The sequence below is a fragment of the Cryptomeria japonica genome, chromosome 8 (assembly GCF_030272615.1).
Source record: "Cryptomeria japonica chromosome 8, Sugi_1.0, whole genome shotgun sequence".
Lineage (NCBI taxonomy): Eukaryota > Viridiplantae > Streptophyta > Pinopsida > Cupressales > Cupressaceae > Cryptomeria > Cryptomeria japonica.
The window spans coordinates 479,531,539-479,545,494 of NC_081412.1; the positions used below are offsets into that span (position 1 = coordinate 479,531,539).

The 13,956-nt window shown below is 34.6% G+C and overlaps 1 protein-coding gene across 1 annotated transcript; it reads left to right on the forward strand.

Moving 5' to 3' along the window:
* Positions 1 to 604: 604 nt before the first annotated feature.
* LOC131074615 (geranylgeranyl pyrophosphate synthase, chloroplastic-like) lies at positions 605 to 1,461 on the forward strand. Its single transcript, XM_058011263.2, has 2 exons — positions 605 to 1,079; positions 1,352 to 1,461. Exons 1-2 carry the CDS (start codon positions 605 to 607, stop codon positions 1,459 to 1,461), a joined length of 585 nt encoding a protein of 194 aa, XP_057867246.2.
* Positions 1,462 to 13,956: the final 12,495 nt, after the last annotated feature.

The window sequence follows — 13,956 nt, forward strand, 5'->3', positions numbered from 1 at the left end:
AACAATCTAGTGACTGCAGAAGCCCTCTCGCCATATTCTTCGTGTGAAGCAAAGTCTCACAATGTAATAGTTTTAAATGTTTTTTATTTGATTCACATCAACATTCTGATCGCACTTCATGATTTAGACTACAATAATCGATCATAGAATGTGGTCTCAAATATTAATATAAAATATTTATCCAATCCTGAAAATTTCTATATAATCCAAAAAATTTGATATTGTAATCCAAAAACATTGATATTGAAGATATGAAACATTGATATGGAAGATATGCTTGAAATTTTGAAGACACAACCGGCCAAGCAATGGCACATCGAATAAGCTATGGATTGTCCACCACATTATTCTTTTGTATTACTCTTCGATCATCTCAAGTGGTATCTTGAAAGCTTGTCATTTGTGAGATCCATCTTATTATAATTAGCTTTCAGTTTGAATCACACATTCACGCCCGAAAGAAAGAGGAGCAGCACCAGCAATCCTCCAGCATAATCTTTGATAGTTTCTTCTGCTCCTTGGGCACCTGTGTGTAGCATTTGAATTATCTAGATTTTGTTACTCAGAGATTTTGTAAGAGCTGGTACATAGTAAGTTATAGAGGATGGCTTACATGACAATAACAGCAAGTAGCCAGAGCCTGCGTTTCTTTACCTTTTCTTCTTCTCAAGAATGCAGGAGTGTGAGGAGTTGTTTCAAATTGACACCTTTTAACAATTGTCATGGAGCAAATTTGAATTTGCCCTCACTGGGTACATCTAATGGTGAGAATTATTGCCATCTGAAACTTGGATCATTGACATACAAAAAGCATTCAGTGTCCTCTAGATCCACAGGGACAGTGACCCAGTTGGTTACAGAGGAGGAGAAGAGGCAGACTGTTGAGTTTGATTTCAACAATTACATGAAGTCCAAGGCTGAGGCAGTGGACAAGGCAATACTAGTTGAATATCCTGAAAAATTGCATGAATCAATGAGGTATTCTCTTCTAGCAGGAGGTAAGCGTGTGAGGCCTGTTCTTTGCATTGCAGCATTTGAACTTGTAGGAGGGACTCAGGATCTGGCCATGCCAACTCCCTGTGCAATGGAGATGATTAAGACCATGGATAAAAAAATCTGGAAAAAATCATCATTTAACTTTCGATTTATCGCGAATCATTTACGGCCACGATTTAATCTACAAAAAACTCTTCGGCGATTTTTTGAAAAAATCAAGAAAAATTATCAGAAAAAATTGCAAAAAATCAAGAGAAAATCCCAAATAACTCTGCCTATGAGATGAGCTGAAAATTGATTTATTTGTTCATCAATGTGTATGAGATGAGCTGAAAAAATTGAAAGGCTTTGCCAGCTGTTGAAACAAAGTATTTAGTTTATGAAAGATGTCAAATAGAGGAGACATTAAAAGTTGCACCTTTGTTGGGTCTTGCAGATTACATTACATTCAGGCAAAACTTATAAAAAGAACTATGAGAATGGTTGTTTTTCTTTATATAGAGAGAGAGTTGAATGTACAATGTTACCATCTATAATATCATTCAAACTATTCATAACAAACAAGCTTAAAAATATCTTTGAGGTTTGGTATGCATATCATATTTTTCTATAAGGGTGTCATGCAAAAAGATCTTGAGACGATTTTGACCACTCTCACTATCAGGTTCTTAATTGACAAAATCTTAAGATTCAATGTTTGTATTGTTTTCAAGAGCTATTTTTTTGTTTTGCTTGGGCTCAGACTTTGTATGTGCCTTGCATTGGTCACTTATGTTGTTTGAGGGCCCGTGTGAAGTGTGTGTTAAGTAGACTTAACTAAGATTAAACCCAGGTTACTTCTAAAAAGCAACTACAATTAACCAACCCCCAGCTTTCTAGAGTTTTCAAACTGAATGTCATTAACATTTTAACAGCGTGGAGACCCTGAGGAACTCAATAACATAAGAGAGTGTTAATTGTTGCATGGCAATATATATATATATATATATATATATATCTGTGCGTGTGTGTGCGCACACACACACACACACATAGAGTGGTCTTCAACTTAAGACGAAGGGAAAAAGATAAGAAGATGAAATGAAGAGTCAGACTTCACATCCCAACAATCTCTCATTTGAAGTTTGACTCATGATGCAACTTCACATCTGAACAACCTCCCAATTAAACTATGCTTTTCATGGCCTATCCCCTTCTCTCCATTCTCCAACCAATATCCAAACACAATCACCAAATCTCATGGTAATAAATATGCCAAGAATCAATCATCATAGCTGGAATAGAAACCACGGCTAATTGATAATCACCTCCAACTAACCATATAACATCAATAAATTCATGCCAACATATCTAGACCATACAACAATTCATTGTGTAATCTACTGTCGTGCTAAAAAATACCATCTTCCAACAAAAACACACCAAAAAATCGTTGATGTGCAAAAAAACTAGAAGACTCTTATATAGCATCCACATGTGTTGCATGAGCAATGCCAACTAGAACAACTCAAATCTACCAATCAAAACTAACATAAAAGGTGTGGCAATAATCAAATCACAATGATCTGCAACCTGCAACCAACCCATGGCAAAATCTCACTTGACATCCTCTAAGTCCTTGTCAAAAGACCACATACCCGCGTTGTTAAAAAATAATAAAATTTAACAACAATAGATGACCTCAAATAACTCTAGGAAGAAACATCCATGCACACCATATCTCATCCTTCTACCAATGCCACTAAGTGCTCAACTGTGCAAAGTATGACCTCCTTTACCTCCCCAAATGAAAAGTATTAACAACAGCCAACTATAATGTGCCCAAAACTAGGCATCGATACCCCTTGCTAGGCTAGACATGAGTATGTAACAATCCCTTCTATTGTGAGGGAGTGTTGAGGTTGAGATCTTATAATTCATTAGCTCACTCACACATACCCTTTTACAACAAACTATGTCTCTAGCATAGGATGATGTTGGCAAGTCTTCTACATCTTGAAGTTCACCTCACTTATGTCAAAACTATGGGTTACTTTTTATTTATGGGTTTCAGGATGATAGGATTGATATGGCTAGTAGCAAGGCCTATCTATATTGGATTAGATTGTCATGATATATGAGCTACTAAATCAAATATTTAGAATTTGTGGATAGGTAAATTTGAATAATGTAAAATTAAATTTATTATATTTCATTTTGAAACGTAATATTAACTAAATTACTAGATTGATTGTAATGAATTTAAGGGTTGGAGTGTTTACCCTATATCTAGTATCAAAACAATGTCGAGTTCACATGTATGTAAGTAGTAAGGAAATAATAAACATAGTACATGTTGATAGTTGAACCTTATATAAATGGTATTCATAAAAATCATATTATCTATATGAAACATGTTAATGTTGGGCCTTTGACATCAACACCTTTTAGTTGCAGCAGCCATTAATCTTATACTAAGGTAAGCTTGACTATTTTTTATATTAAATATTTCTAAAATAATGTTACGTAAATATTTGTAATTCATTGCATTTTTTATTTCCAAATGATAACATTAATTGATAATCCTCATAGTATGTATACCATAATGGAGCATGGTATTGTCATACTAGTATCATATTTGAAATATTTTCATTTTAATAATTATTTAAAAAAGAATTATTTGTCTCACTTTATAGAGGATTTTTATAAATACTCTTTATTAATCTCTTCTTTAACTAAAGGATCATAATATTCTCTATTTTTATCTCTCTTTTAATTCTGAATGGTTATTTTATAACTTTGTCTTTTCTTGGGAAAAAAGACACAACATTTCTCCATTACTAAATTAGTTTTTGTTCTAGTTAGCATAAGATGTATCTACATCACAACTCAAAAAAATACATAACCGATAATTGAAGATGACAAGATTGAATATTTATACTTCAAAGTTTCTATTTTATTTTGCTTCATCTACATTATTTTCTTCTTTTAATTCATATATCTCTTTTCACCCTAATTTTAATTCTACAAGTACATTCACTAAAATCATTTTTCCAATTAAAATCATGATGAGAACTATACATGTGTTCTTCATATAAAGTATATCATGAATTTACAGTTGAAGAACTAATGTTATTTTACAAGTTTACTATTGTTTAACATATCTTCTTTAATATAAATGTTCTAATGTAACTTCAATAAAAATATTATAAAATATATTATCATGTGTTTACATTACATACTATACAAACACTCATCATATATAAAATAATATATATATTCAAAATATATTCTAAAATAATAATCATGCATTAGAGACTACATGAGTATCCCCTTAACCTAGAAATAGAGTATAATTGAATAATGTCAATTATTCACAAGTAGGACACAATGTAAACTTTCCAAGAATAATAGCTCTATTAAATAAATCACATGTATAAGGTTATTGGTTTGATTAAGTCCAATAAAAAAGTGAAATAGATAAAGATGATCTACTTAAAAATATATTGCTAGCATATCAAAAGAAAACAATAATACCTTATGACCATACACAAAGCACTTTATAGAAAATAGCTATAACATTTCTTTTGTTTAACTAAGGTATTCAAACTTTAATTTTAGTTCAATTTTATTTATCTATTTAAACATTAATAATAATAAAAAATAAAGTTTGTCTATCCCTCTATAAATTCAACATGTTCCCATGTTTGCTCCTAAAATATTTTAATTCATATAAGCATCTTATTTTCTAGATGTGAAATTGATCCGGAGACCTATGAAATATGAGCACACAATGAAGCTCATCTTAAACAAATATAAATGTTGTTTTGGAACAAACATAAGAAAGCAACTCAAAATAAACACAATACAAACTGAAAATAGCATGGATATACAATTTCACCCTTTATAGATACTAAAGCACTAACTCTTATTAAAAAGACAACTTTCTTAAATATGAAAAGATATTAGTCAAAACAAAAATATAAGAATTGAATTAAATAACACTAAAGATTTCATCTCTATTTGAGATTTAATGATGCACTAATTTATATTAAAAAGGAAAATATAGTACTTAACACGTCCTTAACAATAACAACACAATTCACTTATCCATGAGCAATCCAACTTAATTGGCCAATATGTAGAACATATACACTACTAATTCTTATATAAGATCAAGGGAATAAATCTCATAAGAGATAAATAACCTCTTCCTAGAAAATAATTCTAATAATGGGTTAGTGTAGGATCAAGGGGGGCCAAAAAGTGACGATGTGAAAAAAATAGCCTTCTTCACTCACCTAAAAATGCAAAAATCTGTGTTGACTTTTTGCTTGGCCTGGGTGTTAGTACACCTTGGCCTGGTAATTACCTATGCAAATCGGATATCTGATTTTTATTTGTAATTTTAATTTAAAAAATAAATTATATGTTACATATTATATAATATATTATTATATTACATAATACGTATTGTATTATATATAATATAATATAATATTATATATAATATAATATTGTATAATACAATATTATATTATATTATATATAATATTATATTATATTATATATAATACAATACGTATTATATAATATAATAATATATTATATAATACGTATTATATAATATATTATTATATTATAATATAATTTAATATAATAATATATTATATAATACAATATTATATTATATTATATATAATATAATATAATATTATAATATATATAATATAATACAATACATATTATATAATATAATAATATATTATATAGTATATTATTATATTATATAATATATTTATATTATATATGTTATTTAAAAATAATTTAAGTATAAAAATCGGATATCTGATTTTCTGAGACTTTTATATTTCGACAGTGACAGCCTGTGAGTCATTTTTAACTCACGGGTCGCACGATTTCATCAAAATCCGATATCCGGTGTTTTGACAAAAAAATGCTAAAAAATAGATTTAGAGGTAAGAATTTTATCATTTTCATTCATTTTTTTGTATTTTTTGTTAATGTTTATTTGATTTTTCATTGAAAATATGATTTTGTTCATGAAAACTAGATTTTTTTAAATCAAATACCTAATTGTTTAAATTTGTTAACTAAATTTAATTGTTTACATTCAATTAGGTTAAAAATTGGGGATAACAATGAAAACACTGACCAACCACAACTGCAACAACCAAACCCTCAATTCAGGATTTGATTGCACAAAATTTGAATGAATTGAGGGGGATTGTAGAAGTATATCGTAGGATCCCTCGTCTAAACCCAATGTTTGATCCTCTCACATCGATCATAAAAAGTATGCAAACCATTACTGAGGAGCACAATGTCGCCCTTTTGTGGCGAGATTCTATGAGGGAAAAATATGTAGATGGCTTGTCGTATAAGGATATCAAGGATCTCGAGATATCCAAAGCTGAAATCGCCTTAGTGTTTGTCAATCCCCGTACTGGTCAGCCCGTAGATCCCCCAAAAAAAAACTTTCTATTAAATGGTGCACAAATGATGGGATTGTGAAAAACTTTTGGGATCGTTGGTGGATGGTTTTCGACAAACCTCCCAACAACAATCTTAATATCCCCTTCTATTTCATAAAAGAATTGTATGCTGAGTTTGTTTTAAACAAACATGTGAACTACTTTGACATCCAACCTTTCCAGGGTGTAGGTTTAGGTATGACCCAAAATAGACTTGGGGCAGTCAAAGTAGTCAAGGGTCCATATGTCCCCCCTCCTCCTGTTGATCCCCCACCTGCAGTGCAGCATCCTGATATCATTTGTGAGGCGGCTTCACGGACCATATTGGCTATTCACTCTTTGAGTAGCCTTTTGGTTTCTCAAGCTGCATCAGTAGCTCAGCCTACTCTTGATGGTAGTGGTGCATCTCGTGGTGTTGACACGTCATCCTCGGCTCCACACATGTATGTGTGCCCCATAGTTGTGTCATGTGTGGGCACGTATGCTTGGGTCTAGTTGGATAGCCCATTGATCCTCTTGTGGATAGTGCAGATTATGAGGTGCATGAGATGCATGATGCACCAGATGTTATTACATAGACTTGAGGATACCCTGGGGAGTCCTCACATGCTAGAGGCGAGGAGGTGTCGTCATCATACATTGATGATGTAGTGGTAAGATTTATATTTTCACAATTCATGTTATATTTTAATTAAATATTTATAAATTAGATAATATTAAGTACTAATTTTTATTTACATGGTCTATTTAACAGTTGATGACCGAGGATGAGTTGAGACAGATTTAGGAGGGCACCTTGTTGGCCATTTCATTTGGCCTTGATAGCTTGACGGTACATATATTATTGCACCTAGTCGTTTGTATTTTATTGTACATACATGCTCATCATTTATATTGGTATTAATTAGATTATGTAACTTGCATGTATATCTTATTTTACTCTTGTAGGGCACAAGCAGCACGAGTGTGGGGCAGTGTGATTTAGGATTTGGTAGTGGAGTTGGAGACAAGGGAAAGGTAATTGAATGCAAATATGATTGAATGAATAGTTTAAATAACTTATAGTGATTATACATGTCTAGACATAGATTGATAGTTTCATATACTTGTTGTATATATATACAGAGAATTCTTGGCTTCACATCCTTGATGACTACGCCTAGTATACCTAAAGAAGAAGAAGAGATGCCTCGAGTAGATGTGTGTTTATTTTATTTTTTGATTAGTAGATATAATTTGTTATTATTAGTGACAATTATATGCTAACTTGTATCAATGTCATGTTTCTGAACATATGTAGGTTGTGTATGAAAATATTCAAAACATACCTCCTCTACCAAAGACATACATCAAGAGTCCTGCAAAGCTGAAGAGAAAACGTGGAGATGAGGTAAACATGAATAGTTCAATTATAGTTCATTTTTATGTTAACTTTTCGAATGTGAATTATATAATGTAACTAATATTAATCGTGGTTTGTTTCTCTTGTGCAGGATCCTTCAGAGCCGAGCAGTGCGGCGAAGAGGATCGATTTTGATGATCCATTAGCAGCTTAGGATGTTATAGATAGTTTTGGGATGCTTACATGTCTAGTTGGCATGTATATTTTGTATATGGACATACATTCACATAAATAGACATACATTTTGTTTCAGTTGGCGTTTATACCATATTTGTGTATGGACATACATTTGTAATCATTTGATATTTTTATATATACAGAAATTGATATTCGAACATATAAATTGTTGCTCATCTGTGTGTGGTGATATCGTGGAAATCTTTAATCTTCATTCCAATAATAAACAATGGTTAATAATGGCTATTTAATGAACAATACAATTCATTTAATTTCATTGTAAGGGTTGTTTTTATAATCAACAATATAATTCATTTAATGAACAATACAATACAATTCATTTAATGAACAATACAATTTATGAACAATACAATTCATTTAATCAACAGTACAATACAATTCATTTAATGAACAATACAATACAATTCATTTAATGAACAATACTTGATACAATTCATTATTACCCTATGCATAGTCCTATTTTGCCCCCCACCTCGGTCGAACGCTCGGGGTTTTATTAGGGTAGCAATTTTTTGGTTGGTGAAAAATCGCCAGTCTGACTCAATCGAATGTTGTCGCATGACCGATTTCTCGTTCTACTCGTCGTGATGACGAATCGTCAGCTCTAACATGTCCAGTTAGGCATTATTACCCTATTCGTGCTCCTATTTTTCCCACCCACTCAATCAAACGCTTGGGGTCATACCCTACCGGCGTCGTCCCTTGAGTGCCCTAAGTGCTCAAAATTGTCAAACTTTGACAGGCCCTAACTCAGAATCCGTGGCACCTGTGAACTATCCGTTTGAACCTATGAGGCCACGAGAGGGGTCCCTAAAAAATCTTATCTCGGTTTTTCAAGTTGCCCTACGGTTTTATTAGGGCAGCAATTTTTCTGTTGGCAAAAAAATCGTTAGTCTCACTCAATGGAATGTTGTCGTGTGGCTGATTTCTCATTCTGCTCATCACGATGACGAACCGTCGGCTCCGACATGTCAAGTTAGGCATTATTACCCTACGCATGCTCCTATTTTTCCCACCCACTCGATCGAACGCTCAGGGTCATACTCTACCGACGTCATCCCTTGAGCGCCCTAAGTGCTCAAAATTGTCAAACTTTGACGAGCCCTAACTCGGAATCTGTGGCACCTGCGAATGATCCGTTTGAACCTATGGGGCAACGAGAGGAGTCCCTACAAAAGCCTATCTCATTTTTTCAAGTTGCTTTACGGTTTTATTAGGGCAGCAATTTTTCTGTTGGTGAAAAAATCATCAGTCTCACTCAATGGAATGTTGTCGCGTGGTCGATTTCTCATTCTGCTCGTTGCGATGACAAACCGTCGGCTCTGACATGTCTAGTTGGGCATTATTACCCTACGCATGCTCCTATTTTTCCCACCCACTCGATTGAATGCTCGGGGTCATACCCTACCGGCGTCGTCCCTTGAGTGCTTTAAGTGCTCAAAACTGTCAAACTTTGACGGGCCCTAACTCGGAAACTGTGGCACCTGCGAATGATCTGTTTGAACCTACGGGGCCACGAGAGGGGTCCTTACAAAACCTATCTCAATTTTTCAAGTTGCCCTATGGTTTTATTAGGGCAGTAATTTTTCTGTTGGCGAAAAAATCATCAGTCTCACTCAATGGAATGTTGTCACGTGGCCGATTTCTTGTTATGCTCGTTGTGATGATGAATCGTCAACTCCGACATGTCCAGTTAGGCATTATTACCCTACGCATGCTCCTATTTTGCCCACCCACTCAATCAAACGCTCGGGGTCATACCCTATCGGTGTCGTCCCTTGAGTGCCCTAAGTGCTCAAAATTGTCAAAATTTGACGGGCCCTAACTCAGAATCTGTGGCACCTGCAAACAATTTGTTTGAACCTACAGGACCATGAGAGGGGTTCCTACAAAAGCCTATCTTGGTTTTTCAAGTTTCCCTACAGTTTTACTAGGGCAGCAATTTTTGTGTTGGCAAAAAAATCATCAGTCTCACTCAATGGAATGTTGTCGCATGGCCGATTTCTCGTTCTACTCGTCGCGATGACGAACCGTCAGCTCCAACATGTCCATTTAGGCATTATTACCCTACGCATGCTCCTATTTTTCCCACCCACTCGATCGAACACTCGAGGTCATACCCTACCGGCGTCATCCCTTGAGTGCCCTAAGTGCTCAAAATTGTCAAACTTTGATGGGCCCTAACTCGGAATCCATGGCACCTGCAAACAATTTGTTTGAGCCTATAGGGCCATGAGAGGGGTCCCTACAAAAGCCTATCTCGGTTTTTCAAGTTGCCCTACGATTTTATTAGGCAACAATTTTTCTGTTGGCAAAAAAATCATCAGTCTCACTCAATGGAATGTTGTCGCGTGGCCGATTTCTCGTTATGCTCATCACGATGATGAATCATCAGCTCTGACATTTCCAGTTACGCATTATTACCCTATGCATGCTCCTATTTTGCCCACCCACTCGATCGAACACGAGGTCATACCACCAGCGTCGTCCCTTGAGTGCCCTAAGTGCTCAAAATTGTCAAACTTTGATGGGCCCTAACTCAGAATCCATGGCACCTGTGAATGATCTGTTTGAACCTACGGGGCCATGAGAGGGGTCCCTACAAAAGCCTATCTTGGTTTTTCAAGTTTCCCTACGGTTTTATTAGGGCAGCAATTTTTCTGTTGGCAAAAAAATCGTCAGTCTCACTCAATGGAATGTTGTCGCGTGGCCAATTTCTCGTTCTTGATGAACTGTTGGCTCCGACATGTCCAGTTAGGCATTATTACCCTACGCATGCTCCTATTTTTCCCCCCCACTTGATTGAACGCTCGGGGTCATACCCTACCGGCATCGTCCCTTGAGTGCCCTAAGTGCTAAAATTATATATAAATAAGCATTACACTGTAGACACATAATGATCATGAATATTTCCATGTATTGTATACACATAATTACCATTACACTTGCATGTGACATTCATGAAGGGATATGCAAACATGATTTTTTTTAATTATCAATACAACTACACCAATGTACTCATGTATAGATACATGGACATTATCATCAATATAACTAGACCAATTTGCCCATCGGCAATGTATATCATCATAACAATGTTACATCAATTCACATCCATATACAAATACAACATCCCACTTCATCTGCATCAGACATCCTCATGTCCTAAGAGAAAAGCTTATGTATAGCAATGCCTGCATATAAATGAAGACCAAAATAAGTAACCTTTTTATGCGGAATGAATGTGCTACAAGAAACAAATTATAACACTTAATACAAATTATTTTGGCAAATTATAAATAGATCATTTCAAACATTTTTAAGATGCACAAGATTGTATAATTACAAAACTTACCAGTTTCTCTGCAAAGTATACAAGCATAAATTTGAAGAAAGACGCATGTTGATTAAAGCCCTTCTCACTGCATTTCTCTGCATGGTTGAAGACGATGGTAGATATGGTCATTTCTAAATAGCAATACATTCACTTGACTTAATGTTTATGCACAAAATTTTATCTCATTAATGCACAAAAGAATATGTACCATCACCAATAGAGGGTCTTGTCAACGATGAATGATCTAGCATGAACCTGTATATCATCAAAAATCATAATGTGATGTACTATTGTATATCATCAAAAAAGACCTGCATGAGCATAAAGGTTTTGCGATAATTATATCATCAAAAATTGTCAGATAGTGTTCTCTAGTAACAAAAATTGTAAAGCTCATCAAATGCATGATAATAAGTCGTGTTGCAAAAATATGTTCCTTCTGATTATATCGTGTACCTGCTATGTGCATGCAAAAACCGTGTTGCCAAAAAAAAATGTTCATCAAAAGACCTGCATTTTCAACAAATCCTTAATATACACGTAACAAACTTGATCATTAAGGTTTAATGATCATTGTTTGAAATGAAATGCATGATAAAAAAAATAAGGCACCATTAAAGACCTACTACTCAAGTGTGTCTGAAGGGTCATCTCTTTGTTTAAGAGTATCCAGTATTGCTTCATGATCAGCAGTACTCACTGTCCATAGCTCTTTGGTCTTCGGTTTTGCTTGATGCTTCAACAACTTGACATTTGTAGCTATAATAAGGTGTGAATACATTATAAGGGTTTTGTGTCTCTCATAGTCTTCGAATGTAGGTATGCCATTCTTTCTAATCATGTATGTTCGCAACCAAGTTCCCACAACAACAACTGAACCTGTAGGATATGTGAACCCATCATCATCTGTCACTGGTTGTGTTAGCTTTTTTTTTCCCTGTACACATCGTGTCAACCAATATTTTGATCTCTCTTCATTCCCTTGCGGTGCAACAACTCCAAAAACATGTCCTGGCTTTACAAGATCTGGTAGACGACCATACTCAAGTGAACTTTCCATGTCATCGTTTGACAAGGATATTGTTTGAGATAAAGGAGTTAGATAGTGGGGAACCCACATATCAACCCACTCACTTGACTTGCACTGATCCCAATCACACCAAACACAACTCTAACAAAAACAAGCCAACTCTCATGTCCAAATGGTCCATGTACTTGCATCTGAGTTGAGAAATGAATGCATCTTTGAAGAATCTTTAATTGTTTGACAATCCAATCCATCTCCCACTGTTCCCTCCTCAACCAACCAAAAGAATTTGCTCACTGCTGAATCAAGAGTACCTCCATCTGACAATGTTGAACTACACCAATCAACAATAGAATATGCATCAGAGAAATTTGCACCTAAAATCCTCAATTGCTCCTTAACTAGAGCTCTCTTCAAACATGCACTTGCTCCATCATGCTCTCCCTTCCCATGCCCTGCCTCAAAAAAACACTAAATATGAGGTATACGCCTCTCCACATGCATTCTACTCAACCGATAAAACATAAGGGCATTCTTGAATTGACCCGTACAGTTATCTGACCATATTATATGTTGGTCAATTGCAATATCTTTCTCATGCAAGAACTCAAAAAAATTCTCAAAAGAATGTTGCACATACTCGGAGGAGTGTGATCTATCATCACTCATATAAAAATGATACTCCCTGATTATCTTCCTATCCTCTTCTGTACTATCAGGAGAATGTCTATATGTAATGTGAACAAAAATAGCAATCTGGATTGAATTGTAGTACTAAGACTATACCTCATTCTGTGGTTGCAATGTATAGTTCTCTGTAAAATCAACCACCGATACAATAGTGCCAATCGAGAAAGAGTTCTTACACATCCTGAACTGTTGATCCAACCGCTAAGACCTATGGGTGTGCCTTGCATAGTTGTAGAAAATATTTTCATTAAAATCCAAAATAAAATCAGCAATACTCACTTCTCTTGAGACTAATTCGCATCTAGAACCTTCACCTCCACTCTTCAAAGTATATTTCACTGTCTCGTATCTTTTTTCTCAACATAATTATTTCCAAACTCGTGTTCGCTGCCCTCATGAAAACATGAAACAAACTTTGACAACCCACCACATTTTGAGCACTTCTCATTCAAACAATCATTTCTATAGAAATAGCAGCCATCATCTCTAGGGCATAAAAATAGATCTTGAAAGTCTCTTGATGATCTCGAAAATAGCATTGCACCACACTCGTGCAACATCTCATTAGTATGCATCGTAGAATGAATATGACATAAAAGTTCATGGTACATTGAAAACTCTACATGGTACTTGCAACAACAGGTATTGTGAATCTTAAGAGGAACACAATAAAATGGTTTCAAAGATTCAAAGGCCCTTTGTGATATTTGCAAAGTTGGATGTAATTCACAAAATTTTTTGTACAACATTGTTTGGCTTGATTCCAAGAAATGTTTGGGATGCGGTGTGTGGTCTCGGTTGTCGATTCTTAATTTCAAAACATCCTTTACAT

What these genes read in the sequence shown, in the direction of transcription:
- LOC131074615 (XM_058011263.2), top strand. Translation starts at nt 605, where the DNA reads ATGGCTTACATGACAATAACAGCAAGTAGCCAGAGCCTGCGTTTCTTT. An exon ending in TCTGGCCATGCCAACTCCCT is followed by an intron (nt 1,080 to 1,351) that starts GTGCAATGGAGA and finishes AGGCTTTGCCAG; the next exon opens with CTGTTGAAACAAAGTATTTA.